This window comes from Danio rerio, chromosome 18 (genome assembly GCF_049306965.1).
Source record: "Danio rerio strain Tuebingen ecotype United States chromosome 18, GRCz12tu, whole genome shotgun sequence".
NCBI lineage: Eukaryota > Metazoa > Chordata > Actinopteri > Cypriniformes > Danionidae > Danio > Danio rerio.
In genome coordinates, this window is record NC_133193.1 from 53,957,229 (window position 1) to 53,971,381 (window position 14,153).

Consider the following 14,153-nt stretch of genomic DNA (forward strand, 5'->3'; position numbering starts at 1 on the left):
GTGTGTGTGTGTGTGTAGCACACTGAGTAAAGGATGAGTAGGTGATCATGTCTGGTGTGTAAGTGTTGTCTTGTGTGTTTTGTGCTGTCAGACAGCCGGGCGGAGCGCAGCGACAGGAAGAAGCTCTTCAGACACTTCACTGTGGGCTCCTACGACAGCATGGACAACTCCAGGTGAGACCACCACGCCCTACGCCATGTTAAGCTCAATATTATTGGCCCCTTCAGCAATATTAGTGTTGGATTGTCTCCAGAACAAACCACTGTTATACAATGACTTGCCTAATTACCCTAACTTTACCCTGATTACCCTAGTGAAGAGTGAAGTGGAGAGAACATTACTGTAACAGAGAGATCTGTCAGGGTCTATATGCAGTTTAAATCAGAATTATTAACCCCTGAATTATTCAACCTCGTTTATTTTCCCCTAATTTCTGTTTAACAGAGAGCAGATTTCTCAACACATTAATAATCATAACAGTGTTCATAACTCATGTCTAATAGCTGATGTGTTCCTCTTCATCATGATGACAGCACATCATATTAGACTAGATATTCTTCAAGACACTAGTGTTCAGCTTACAGTGACATGTAAAGGCTTCACTAGGGTAATTAGGGTAAAGTCAGGGTAATTAGGCAAGTCATTGTATAACAGTGGTTTGTTCTGGAGACAATCAACACTAATATTGCTGAAGAGGCCAGTAATATTGAGCTTAACACAATTTTAAGTGACTTTTATATCAGGCAAATTTAAAGAAACAAGACTTTCTCCAGAAGAATGAATATAATGAGACATACTGTGAACATTTCCTTGCTCTGTTAAACTTCACTTTTGACATATAATAAATAATGCACAGGAGGGTGAATAATTTTGACGTTAACTGTATACGTATGGCGGTGTCACAAGATGAACAGTTTACAGTAATGCTTCAGATCATCTGCTATCATCTGCATAGGTTGGTTTACATTTTAAAAGTGTTTCCGTTTTGCATTTCTTCAGCAATATTTAATATTGAGCCTGCATTAACTCATTTATTAAAGTGCTGTGTTTATATGTATTTCATATTTCTACACTCCTGATCAAACATGTATCAGTGAGCTGTGCATAACATGAGAGTTATGACCATATACTGTATGAATGCGTGAATATTTCCATGTGCTCAATAACTGACTGAACTAACAGTGATGATGTATACTGTTATACTGTTATCAGGACTATTCTAGCATGATATGAGATTGACATTTTGACCTGAAGATGTTTTAATATCATGACGTTTAATGGAGAATGCTTATTTAGCTGAACTGATTTGGAATCCTTGATCATTTTATTCTAATATTCAGTTATTGTACTGCCCATGCAGCGTCCCCTGATGTCTTCTATTGACAATTACATAATGAACGTGTTGGACATGTTATATAATGCAGCAGGAGATGCTGAGCTGATGCTGTTACAGTAATAGGACTGATATGAGGATTATTATAGGATTACTGATATGAGGAGGACTCCTGCGTTTCTATATACACAGCATTGTTGCACTGTGTCCTGTATCGTCTGCACAGTGTTCAGGCCTTCAGCTGCTCTCTCCAGTTCAGCAAACATGACTGAACAACAGCAGCAGCTCATCATTAATTCACCTCCCTTTAACCTGGAAATCTGACAGGAGTGATCCAGCGTTTACACAGAGAGGAGCCGTCATTCTCCTGCAATTATTGATTTCTGTGTGTTCATTTTACATTATAGACACAACCCACTCAGCACAACCATGCCAACCATACGTAAAACACCGCATTAGTGTCGTTATGAGGGAATAATTCACAGTACACAATACTCACAATACTACAGTGATTCTGTAGTGTACTAATGTAATAACACTGGATTATGATGCCCCCTATAGCTCAAGAACACTACAGCATTGACTCATGTGTTCAGTTGTGTTACCATAGCAACTGTAGAATCACCACAGTAGATCAATTACTGTAGTTGTCGTGTTACCATAGCAACTGTAGAATCACCACAACAGATCAATTACTGTAGCTGTCGTGTTACCATAGCAACTGTAGAATCACCACAACAGATCAATTACTGTAGCTGTCGTGTTACCATAGCAACTGTAGAGTCACCACAACAGATCAATTACTGTAGTTGTTGTGTTACCATAGCAACTGTAGAATCACCACAACAGATCAATTACTGTAGTTGTCGTGTTACCATAGCAACTGTAGAATCACCACAACAGATCAATTACTGTAGCTGTCGTGTTACCATAGCAACTGTAGAGTCACCACAACAGATCAATTACTGTAGTTGTTGTGTTACCATAGCAACTGTAGAATCACCACAACAGATCAATTACTGTAGGTGTTGTGTTACCATAGCAACTGTAGAATCACCACAACAGATCAATTACTGTAGTTGTTGTGTTACCATAGCAACTGTATTATCACCACAACAGATCAATTACTGTAGTTGTTGTGTTACCATAGCAACTGTAGAATCACCACAACAGATCAATTACTGTAGTTGTTGTGTTACCATAGCAACTGTAGAATCACCACAACAGATCAATTACTGTAGGTGTTGTGTTACCATAGCAACTGTAGAATCACCACAACAGATCAATTACTGTAGCTGTTGTGTTACCATAGCAACTGTATTATCACCACAACAGATCAATTACTGTAGTTGTTGTGTTACCATAGCAACTGTAGAATCACCACAACAGATCAATTACTGTAGTTGTTGTGTTACCATAGCAACTGTAGAATCACCACAGTAGATCAACTGAAGCACTTTACTCTGTTATTAATGCTATAGTATTATATGATTATTTTGATTGTGATTGTGCACTTCTGACCACATTTCTCATCAGAAGGTGAATGTTTACGCTGGATAAAAATGTTGTAAACGTTGTGAAGAGAGAGGAATATTTGTTGTTTAGTGTGGCAATACACCAGACTTTACTGTAGTAAACACTAGAGTAACTATATACTGCAGTATTTATTAGAGCTGACCAGTTCACTACAGTCAATACTACAGTGAGTTCAGAGTCTTCAATAGTTTAATGTACACAGAGTAGTAGACTTCACTACACCATGATCATAAACACTACAGTATTTACTCTACATCAGTGTAGTGTTACTGATGTGTGATGATGGTGAATCCGCGGGTGTATCTGGATGAAGGCAGCGCAGTCAGCGTGTCTGTAATGTTTACCGGAGGCAGAAGCAGACACTGAGCTCCACCTGCAGCCGGAAACACACACACACACACACCTGTAGATCACCTGTGCGCTGCTAACTGAACAGTCCCGCGTCTTCGAGCACAATAGGCGTTTCTGCACTGCTGCTTCGGCGACGCTCACGCCTCGCTCTGACGCGCTGCTGCTGCGTGCGGTATGAAAGCTCTAATCTGTTAACATGGACGCCGAAAACACACGCGCTGCTCACGCTCTGCTCACGCGCCGCTGACGCTTGCGGTGTGAAACAGGCGTAAAGCAACGCAGTATTTAAGCGCGTGACGCGGCGCGTTATGTAAAGGCGGATGAGCCGGAGAGAGCAGCGCGTGTGTTTCTGACGCGCGTCATTCAGCGAGCGATCAACACAGATCCATGCTGATGATCAGCGGCGGCGAGGATGAGGAGGGCGAGGATGAGGAAGGGTTTGAGTGACGCGCGTCATTTCCTCCACAGTGACTGCACGACGGAGCAGAAGACAGTGGTCCTACAGAAGCAGGACAGCGAGGGGTTCGGGTTCGTGCTGCGAGGAGCTAAAGGTGAGACTCATCTTCATCATCATCATCATCATCATCATCACTATATTCACCTTCTTCATTGTCATCATCACTGTAATCATCTTCATCATCCTCACCATCATCACTATATTCATCATCATCACCTTCATCATCATCATCATCATCACTATATTCATCATCATCTTCATCATCATCATCATCTTCATCATCATCTTCATCATAATCATCATCACTATATTCATCATCATCACCTTCATCATCATCATCATCACTTTATTCATCATCATCACCTTCATCATCATCATCTTCATCATCACTATATTCACCTTCTTCATTGTCATCATCACTGTAATCATAATCTTCATCATCATCACCTTCTTCATCTTCCTCATCATCATCACTGTACATCTTAACTCCTCTCCTAAACACTTCAGTGGTGTTGTTCAGATGTTCTCATATGTCCGCTTCAGCATGTGTATCAGGAGTGTGTGTGTGTGTGTGTGTGTGTGTGTGTGTGTGTGTGTGTGTGTTCCTCCTCCAGCTGCTGTGCTCTGAGTTTCACATTAGTCTGCTGTTATTTGCCAGTTTAGTTTAGTTCAGTGTGACGGCATTAAAGTGTTTCTATCAGAGAGATTGGAAATGAACTCCTCTATAAAGATGTTAACACTGCTGTGCTCAATAATATTAGCCCCCTTAACAATATTAGTGTTGGATTGTCTCCAGAACAAACCCCTGTTATACATTATGACTTGCCTAATTACCCTAACTTTACCCTAATTACCCTAACATAGCTATTAATGTGTGATGTGCTGTGATCAGGGGTCCAGTGGTCTCTCAGGCGTACAGTAGAGTACAGTACAGCAGTGACTCTGATTAATGTGAAGCGTCAGATGTCACGGCTGGTTATGTGCAGAGTCACAGCTCTGCTCAAGGGAAGAGCAGCTCACTGAAACACACACACACACACACACACACACACACACACACACACACACACACACACAGTGTTTTAAAGGGCACCTATTATCCACAACACTTTAATGCAGTGTGTGAGTATCTCCAGCAGCCTCTGATGCTTTCCCTTTGTACGCGTCATCAGAGGGGGAAAGCCCCGCCCATTATTCTTCATCTCATTAGCATGTCCAGCAGGCCTGAGTGAGAAGCAGCCGTCTGTCCATTAGCCATCAGAGTGTTTGAGCTGCTGAAGATGATGTCAGCATAGACTACTTGTGCTGAAACTGAAACACACACACACACTCTAGAGACAGCAGAGACACGCTTTACAGCTTGTTAAAGGGGCAGAATAAGTATCCTAGGTCTGTTTCTGTCCTCCATCATCATTATGAGAGTTAATGAAGCAGGTGTGTTGCTGATGATCAGTTGAACGTGTGTGTGTGTGTGTGTCCCACAGCTGACACCCCCATCGAGGAGTTCATCCCCACTGCTGCGTTCCCAGCGCTGCAGTATCTGGAGTCTGTGGATGAGGGTGGTGTGGCCTGGCTGATGGGGCTGCGCACCGGAGACTTCCTCACTGAGGTACGGGATAGTACACACACACACACACACACACACACACACAAAATGTCAAAAAACGTGTGCGCACATAGACAATCCATTTGCATCCTTTGCACAGTGGAAGAATGACTCTTCTCTCCCGCAGTCTCGTTTCTTTTGCTGTCTTCAGATTAGAAACTGTGTAAAGGAAAATATCTCACAATTTATAAACAAACCAGAAAGTCATATTATTCTGAATCTGCTGTCCTCAAACCCGAATACGAGACATCTGATATGAAGCTTTGTTGGTGTTTTTGAGGCTCCAGCTCTGGCCGTGGATTTAAATGATGAAGTGGCTGATGAGATCTGATAAGAAGCCCAGTCCAGAATAAAACGCTTCAATAAACTCGAGACATAAATTAACTCAATGGACAGTTATGCGTGGCCTTCATTTCTCTAAAACTAGATGAAGTCAAATCCTCCCTCTGTATGTCCTGAACGGGACAGATGTGGGACTCTTGTGTGCACATTAGTTTAGGTGTTGTGCTGTTCTTCATGAGTTCTGCTGCTCTATTCAATAGTTTTCCAGAGCTTATGGAACCAATATCCAGTTTGGGGGGCTAATGTCGATTATTTTGCATTATTTATTCTCTTCTTTTTACTGGTATTCTTCTGTTTTTGTTAAATGTGTTATAATAAAACAAAATATTACAAATATTACAAAAAAGTTCATCCATGTGTTCACGGTCCATGTATGAGTTATTGAGAATAAGTCGGTGGAGCAGATTGAGAAACAGGTCAGCATATGTTCACACGGCCTGCATCAAATATACATGCAGAGAGCAGAGCGCAGCGGGCTGAAGACGGAGCTCCAGCAGATGGAGCAGTGCTCATCATGACCCACTTCAGTTCAATGACTGCAGGTGAATCTCCTCATCATCAGTGCAGCACGCTTCACTACACCACTGAGAACCAGCACACTCAATCACTGCGCTTTAGATTAAACATGGGGCTCATGCCACAGTTCATTCTGATGGTAAACAGTGAGGTGTGTGTGTGTGTGTGTGTGTGGTGTGAAAATTAGTTCATGTGTATGCACATGTGTGTGTGTTTCTATCTAATTGTGTGTGCACATGTGTATGTGGGTTTGTGTGTGTGTGTGTATGTGTGTGTATGTGTGTGTGTGTGCGCGTGTGTGTGTGCTGCAGGTCAATCATCAGAGTGTGGTGAAGATGGGTCATCGGCAGGTGGTGAGCATGATCAAACATGGAGGAAACCGACTGGTCATTAAAGTGGTGAGAGTGAGCAGGAATCCGGACGACAAAGACGACAAAACACGGAAGAAAGGTAGGAGAATTCCCTGCAGAACTCAACCCTGCTGCTGCTGCAGTGATCATGCTGGTGTACACACAGACTTCAAATAAACAACAGTCGAGTGTGTGTTTGTGTTGTCGCAGCGCCTCCTCCACCCAAAAGAGCACCCACCACTGCCCTGACCATGAGATCCAAATCCATGACCTGTGAGCTAGAAGACCCGGGTGAGTTTTACCCTTACAGTACTGCGGTGAGCGCTGTGTTTACCAGCTCACGGTGGGGTCAGTGATCTGCAGCTGATGCTTATCTTCATGCCGCAGTGAATACCTGAATATATGAAGAGTCAGAACTGTCCTTAACGTCCTCGTAGTCACACACATCCAGTCTTTAATAGTTTAATAGCGTGTGTGTGTGTGTGATGAAGGCTGTTCATTCTCTTACATAAAACTTTGGTTCATCAGTTTCCGCTGCATCTGCTTTTGTTGACATTAATTCAACTTATTTAGAGAGTCTTGTTGAATAGTGGAGTTTTGGTAGATCTACATTACCCATGATGCCAATCAGACAATTCCACCAATCAGAGAGTTGCAGTGAGCAAAGTGCACAAAAAAATATTTAGCTCCGCCCACTTCATTGAAGCACCACCAATGACAGTCACACCATCATGAATATATAATTAACTAGTGTAATTTGCAGAATTAACCCTCGGCCACCACATTCATTGTTACTGGTTGTGTTGCAGATAAAGTGGAAGAGGCCGTTCCGCCACAGAAGATCATGCATGAAAAATCCTCAGCAGACAAAACTGTCTCAATCAGGTCCCGCCCCTCAAGCCGATTTTTGGCATCCATGGATTTTAATGTGAGTTTGCGTGAGAGCGGCAGTGTCAGACTGCAATTATGATGCATGATCATATGTAAAACGTTCTAATCGATGAATCTGATTGACAGCAGTCCGCATCTGAACGGCCAGGGGTCGCTGTAGTTCCTCCGAATGTTCCTGGGAGATCCCATGGAGGTTATATTCGTCTGCCAAAGAGCTCCATGAGAAGACAGAAGTCCGTCGGTAAACATTTGCTGAAATATTCCACTCGTCAGGGCTGCTCTGAGATCATTTTACCCACAGTCATCCACAGATTGATTTAGATAGTCTCTTCACAATGTGAAAACATGTAATAATCTCCATGAGCTTTCATGGTTGCACTTTATTCTCATAATCTACTTTAGGCATTGCTTACCCCAATCTGACGGTTAGGTTAGAAGAATGAGAAGGGTGACACTCATATAATATAATATTCATATATACTCACTCACTCTGAGTGCCGTTTATATTGAAGTTGATATTTAGCCGCACCATGTTGGAGTTTCGTAACATCTCATTTTAACAAGGTGGGTCATTATCCCAACACTCAACCCCCAACCTGGAGGACCAGGACACGCACTCGTACACTATAGACAATTTAGCTTACCTAATTCCCCTATAGTGCATGTCATTGGACTTGTGGCGTAAACATAATACAATATAATATAATATAATGAGTCTGATGAACACCCCTTCAAGTATGACCAGAAGGAATATGCTAGGAACATATTGACTTATAGTTCCAGAGTCACTTGCAGTATGTCTAAAGATTAAATAATGTGTTCCTGATTTCATTCTAAACATGTTGCTTAATTCTTTCCCAAGGAATCGCAGGAGAAGAGAAGAAGTTCCTGATACCTCCACTGCTCAAGTTCTCCAGAAGCCTCTCAATGCCGGACACATCTGAGGATATTCCTCCACCACCTGGCATCTCTCCTCCATCCCCACCGTACAAGCTCAGCACGTCTACAGCACAGGGATACGAGCCCAACCAGTCCATTTACACTCAGAACTCTGCCGCCAGATGCCACACCATAGAAAGAGACCAAGTCGGGTACCATCGGCAAAACTTTGAGCCGTACGACTGTCAGACTCATCCAGGCCTCAACAGGGCGCATGTGCCAGAGAATCCATACTCAGACAAACCCCTGTACGTCCCACCAAAACCAGCCCGTAGGAAGGGCATTCTGGTCAAGCAGCCAAACGTTGAGGATAGTCCCGAGAAGACTTGTTCAATATCAATACCAACCATTATTGTTAAAGAGCCTTCGACTAGCAGTAGTGGCAAAAGCAGCAGAGGAAGCAGCATGGAAATCGAGACTACTGGACCCGAGCCTCCAGGACAACTTCGGCCTGATGGGAGCGTTTCCAACCCTTTTGCAGCTGCTATTGCTGGGGCAGTGCGTGACCGCGAGAAGCGTCTGGAGGCAAGGAAAAACTCCCCTGCTTTTTTGTCAATGGATCTCGGAGATGAGGATCCGTTTATCCCTACTCCCCGCCTACGCCAGTCTATGTCCATTGATGAAGGCATGTTTGCCAACGATAAGAGTTTAGAAAACATCATGGCTCCACCGGCCTCTTTAATAGGGAGCTCGCAACTAAGAAATGAAGGAAACTTGACTGACTTTACCATCCCAGAACCAATGACTAAACCTCTGACAACACGCTCCAGGAAGTGTCCTGATATAGGTAGTCCCATCGGCATCGATGATGATTTCCAACAACAGGTTTCGAGGAAGACTCATGATATTTGTTCACCTCCAGCTCCGGGACAATCATCTGGAAATAAAGCTCTGAAGGAGCCAGTGCTACCGCCTCTTCCTCCACCTAAAGGAGAACCACACAAAGCAAACCTCAACCAACCACTCTTTATAGACACCAAGCTGCGGTCCAATATTGAAACCAACTTTGCCGCTACCACAGCAGTGGGTCAACCAAAAGATAGTGGGGGTTTATTTAGACATTCAAGAGAGTCTAGCCGGCAAACAGTGAAGGTCAGCAATCCATCTGAGCAGCTAAAGAACGCTCATAACACTTCACAGCAGAAGTCAGCAGGACTCCTCATGGTGCAGTCACTGAATAAGGCCAAGCCGCAGGGGAACAGTCTGTCTGATGGATTCCTGCTAGAAGAGTCCCCAGTTATGGATGGAGAACCCAGTGATTCCAAACTTCCAAACTCCCAAACAACTCCCATGGAGGAGCCTGGCAAGTTTTCCTCTGGGATTCCTCTTCCACTTCTGACCTCAGTGGATATCGATGAGGAGTTCGATGTAGCTGAACCCTTGCCTCCACCTCTGGAGTTTGCCAACAGCCTCGACATTCCTGAGGACCAGGTAGCTGTGATTCTCAAGCAGAAGAAGAATAATGAAACAAGGGCCGTGCATCATTCTCGTGCTTCAAATTGCATGACATCCCACGCCTACCCTCCACCACCTCCAGAGATGTTTGAGCCGGTCACAGACTCAGGCATTGAGGAAGCTGACAGCAGAAACAGCGCTGGAGATCCTCATTTTGAGGCCAACAGCACAATCTCCACCGTGTCCAGTATCTCTACGCTGTCATCAGAGGGAATCGAGGATGCGTGTATAACCTATGCAAATGGGCAGATTTTTCTGCTGGACCGACCCCCTGTTCCACCAAAGCCAAAATCTAAACCCATTATCAATAAAAGCAATGCTTTTTACAGGGACCCTTTGAAACAGGAGAGCATTGAGTCTATTGGAGAGCCTCCACCACTCCCACCTCCACCTCTGTGTGGTGTAGCTCAAACTGAGGCTCGTAAAACACTCGCGAAACACCCCCAGGAGCTGCCAAACCCACTCCTACCCAATGCAGATCCTAAAGCCAATGTAATCAATGAGCTCAGCTCCAAACTTCAGCACATGAACAAGGACAGATTTCCCAAACAGGGAGGATCTCTCGACCCACCTGCAGTCTCCAGAAGCATCGGATCAAGGTGAGCTGCACAGTAACAGCCTGTTCTGTTTTTGATTAAATGTTCCTGACAAAATAATAATCAATAATCAGATAATGATGACTTTGCATAGCCTATAATTATATTCAAGCTGTTGAATCAACAGTTGTAGACCAGCACAAGAAAGTTTTGTATTGTTAGTTGGGCATTTCTGTGGTAAAAAAGTATTTCCAAGTTTGACAATTAAAGTGATGCTTGTGCGGCTAACATGACTCCCGGAGGAAACCCCTTCTGTAGACTTCAGTTCCAGCTAACCCTGAACATCTTGAGTAGCTGGATCAAGTGTGTTTGATAAGGGTTGGACTTCAGTCCTTGGCTCTTAAAGATCAAGACAAATCTTACAGTCCTATCCTTTCTGCTTAAGAATAACTCCAGGATATTCCCAGCATACAGTCATTTATCTCTTTGGTCACGAACTGAGACGTCTATTTTGGTCGCATACTGCCCATATTACCTCATATATTGACAGAATAGTGATGTAGTACTGAACACTCAAGGAGCTTTGTAGAGTTCCCTGATGAACCCCAATGAGTCTTCATCCACTGACTGCTCTTTCTGCATGTGTGTTCCCTCAGAGAATGGATGGCTCAAGATACCAAACGCATCCACAAAGTGTCTTCCAGCCCCTTACCCCCTCAGGCGTCTCCTCCTGCTGGATCTGGACACTCTTCTCTGCCCGGCTCTGCTGCATCTCCAACATTGACGGATGTGTTCAGCCTGCCATCTCCACCCATGGGGAACGCAGAGCAGTGTTTCAGCATCAGCTCCGTCAGCAGCCAGTCTCTGTCCCCGCTCACGCTCTTTCAGGCCGCGGCCGACAAGCCGTTCGCTGATAAACCCATCCCGCTCTGGAGCAAACACGACGTGGCTGACTGGCTGGACACCCTCAACCTAGCCGAGCACAAGAAGGCCTTCCTTGAGAATGACATTGAGGGCTCGCACCTCCCCAACCTCCAAAAAGAAGACCTCGTAGATCTGGGGGTAACGCGTGTGGGCCACCGCATGAACATCGAGAAGGCTCTCAAACTGCTAATGGACAGATAAAGAGGAGATTCCACTGGGTTTGGACACTGCTTGATCAGTCTGTTGTTTTCTTCATCAGTCTCTGCTTCTGCTGTCGGCAGGTTGTGCGAAGATGTTCTCGGTTTAGTGGTCAGAACTGCACTCTGGAGCAAGTCTATAAAGGCTGGTTTATACTCCAGTATGCCTGGGTGTGCATGGTAAATGTGACATCATTGCAGTGTTGGTGCAAGTCCACTATGGGTGCAGATGCCGTCATGTTGAGTCTGGTTGTGCCCCCCCCCAAACAAAACAGGCTAATGTGAAGTCCTTTAGAAAAGAATAAAATGTAGTCTTACTTACTCCCAGCGCCGTTTATATAGAAGTTGATGTTTAGACACACCATGTTGGTGATCTAATTTTCACGAGGTGGGTTGTTAGCCCAACGATCAACCCCCAACCTGGAGGACCAGGACACACACTCATACACTACGGCCAGTGTAGTTGATCAGTTCCCCTATAGCGCATGTGTTTGGACTGTGGGGGAAACCGGAGCACCCGGAGGAAACCCACACCAACACGGGGAGAACATGCAAACTCCACACAGAAACACCAACTGACCCAGACGAGACTCAAACCAGAGACCTTCAGCTCCCCACCATGCCGCCATAAAATGCAGCCTAAGTTAGTAATTTCCCCAACTGTACTAAAAGCAAACCTTTTCATGAGTGTCCTCCAATATTATCCACAATCTATTAATTTCAAATAGAAGTAGGCTGCATTCCCATCCAGCTTTTCACTCGCTAACTTCCCTCAGTCTTGTTCCCTTGGATGTGCATCATTGATTATGTGTCCACTACTGGCGGAGCATCTGAATGGGTTTAAATGGAGTGCCCTAAGCCCCTGAGTACTTGGTAACTACACTGTTGTTATGTCACAATCGCATTACATTCTGAAGCTGACTCGCTCCCTTTGTCAAAATCGAGGGATCGAGGGTATGTCCATGTAAACGTCCCCCATGTGCTTGATGAAGTGGAACACATTTCAAAATCATGGCATGGATTCCCCCGAGGGAACAAGGGAAGGGAAGTTCACGAGTGTGTTTCTAAAAGTGTAACAGCCCTAAATCCATTCACTGAGTGTTTCGTCTTGACAGGTACTCAGAGGCGCCCCCTGCTGTTATCAAGTATGAAAGCCAGATCACTGCAGCCCAGGCGAGAGTATAAATCAGCCTTGAGGAGTTCATCTTAACATCTTGAAACTTGTGAAAACACCAGCCGCATCAGAGCGGGAGTCCTTTACTACCTGCGATACGGCGTATTTCCAGGCATATGTCATTTGACACGTCTGTAAGTGTTCTGTGTGTTCCTGCAGAGATGAGGAAGAGCAGCTGTCTCAGGAGGAGATGCTGGATTCACTCAGGCTTACACCAACATCTTATATTATCCTCACTGCAAAAACTAATGATGCAATATATGCAAATGCATCCCCTAACGAATACCCCTCACCTTTCCCGGCTCACTCATTTTATGATTTGAGGGTTGATTCACAACTGAGGGGTTCAGTGCATTCTCCCTGTAGGGGAGAAGCTGTTGGGTACTACACAGAAGGAGAGGTGCTATTGGGTACTAAACTGAAGGGGAGGAGCTATCGGGTGCTAAGCAGAAGGGGAGGAGCCATCAGGAGCTAAGCAGAAGGGGAGGAGTTATTGGGTACTAAACTGAAGGGGAGGAGCAATCGGGCATTATGTAGAAGGGGAGGAGCTATCAGGTACTAAACTGAAGGGGAGGAGCAATCGGGCACTATGTAGAAGGGGAGGAGCTATCAGGTACTAAACTGAAGGGGAGGAGCAATCGGGCACTATGTAGAAGGGGAGGAGCTATCAGGTACTAAACTGAAGGGGAGGAGCTGTCAGGTAAAAAACAGGTTTGAATTTCAGGTTCTGGTTCAGACATCAGTGGTTCATTTGAGGAGATTAAATTCCTACACACCTCAGCTGCGGGCATTAGCAGTGTATCGTGTGTTATTTGCATTGCAGCTATTTACACTTATTTATCAAAGGTCAGAGAAATGGACCATGGTCATGGACAGTGCAGATCACCGCTCGTGTCATTTTAAAAGTCCCACACAGGTCTTTCAGTGTGGACACTAGAGGGAGGATGAGCTGAGTCTGTGCTGAAGACAGATCAGATGTTTGCTGACACACTGCTGCTACTGTGAAGAAGAAGAAGAAGAAGAAGAGCGTTTATAACCGTCGCAGATCATCTTTACACTAGAATAAGAGTATTCTGACTATAGAGCTGTACTGCCTTCTATATCACTACTATAATGGAGGAACTGCTCCACCAGTGTGGACTTGCCAAACTCAACTAAAAGAGTTATATTTGATAGATCATCATCATCATCATCATCATCATCACCGCACTCCAGACAGCAATATATTTATACTGTGATGATGTTTATATCTAGACTATATCTGTACTGCAGCACTATAATGGAGTCTGTAGGATCTTCCGTCCCTGTGTGCGCGCGCGCGTGTGTGTGTGTGTGTGTGTGTGTGTGTGTGTGTGTGTGTGTGTGTGTGTGTGTGTGTGTGTGTGTGTGTGTGTGTGTGTGTGTGTGTGTGTGTGTGTGTGTGTGTGTGTAGCGTCTCTGTGTAGCTGATGTGGATGATGTCTGTAACGCATCACAAGTGAAGAAATAAAAGCTGCTCCTCTCTGTGTGTGTGTGTGTGTGTGTGTGTCAGTGATCTCACAAACAC

At 44.6% G+C, this 14,153-nt stretch overlaps 1 protein-coding gene across 8 annotated transcripts in view; it reads left to right on the plus strand.

Moving 5' to 3' along the window:
- Positions 1-14,114, plus strand: part of shank2a (SH3 and multiple ankyrin repeat domains 2a) — a 70,047-nt gene extending 55,933 nt beyond the window's left edge. For 5 of the 8 annotated variants that reach the window (XM_068214978.2, XM_073929759.1, XM_073929760.1 and 2 more), the window contains 9 exons: positions 92-173; positions 3,689-3,771; positions 5,162-5,286; positions 6,453-6,591; positions 6,702-6,782; positions 7,301-7,419; positions 7,509-7,623; positions 8,245-10,375; positions 10,969-14,114. In XM_068214978.2, coding sequence (XP_068071079.1) covers positions 92-173; positions 3,689-3,771; positions 5,162-5,286; positions 6,453-6,591; positions 6,702-6,782; positions 7,301-7,419; positions 7,509-7,623; positions 8,245-10,375; positions 10,969-11,437 — 3,344 coding nt within the window. In that variant the 3' untranslated portion in view covers positions 11,438-14,114. The remainder of the gene's footprint in view (positions 1-91; positions 174-3,688; positions 3,772-5,161; positions 5,287-6,452; positions 6,592-6,701; positions 6,783-7,300; positions 7,420-7,508; positions 7,624-8,244; positions 10,376-10,968) is intronic. The other 3 variants (XM_068214977.2, XM_073929764.1, XM_073929762.1) reach the window with 1 other exon arrangement.
- The last annotated feature ends 39 nt before the right edge of the window (positions 14,115-14,153 follow it).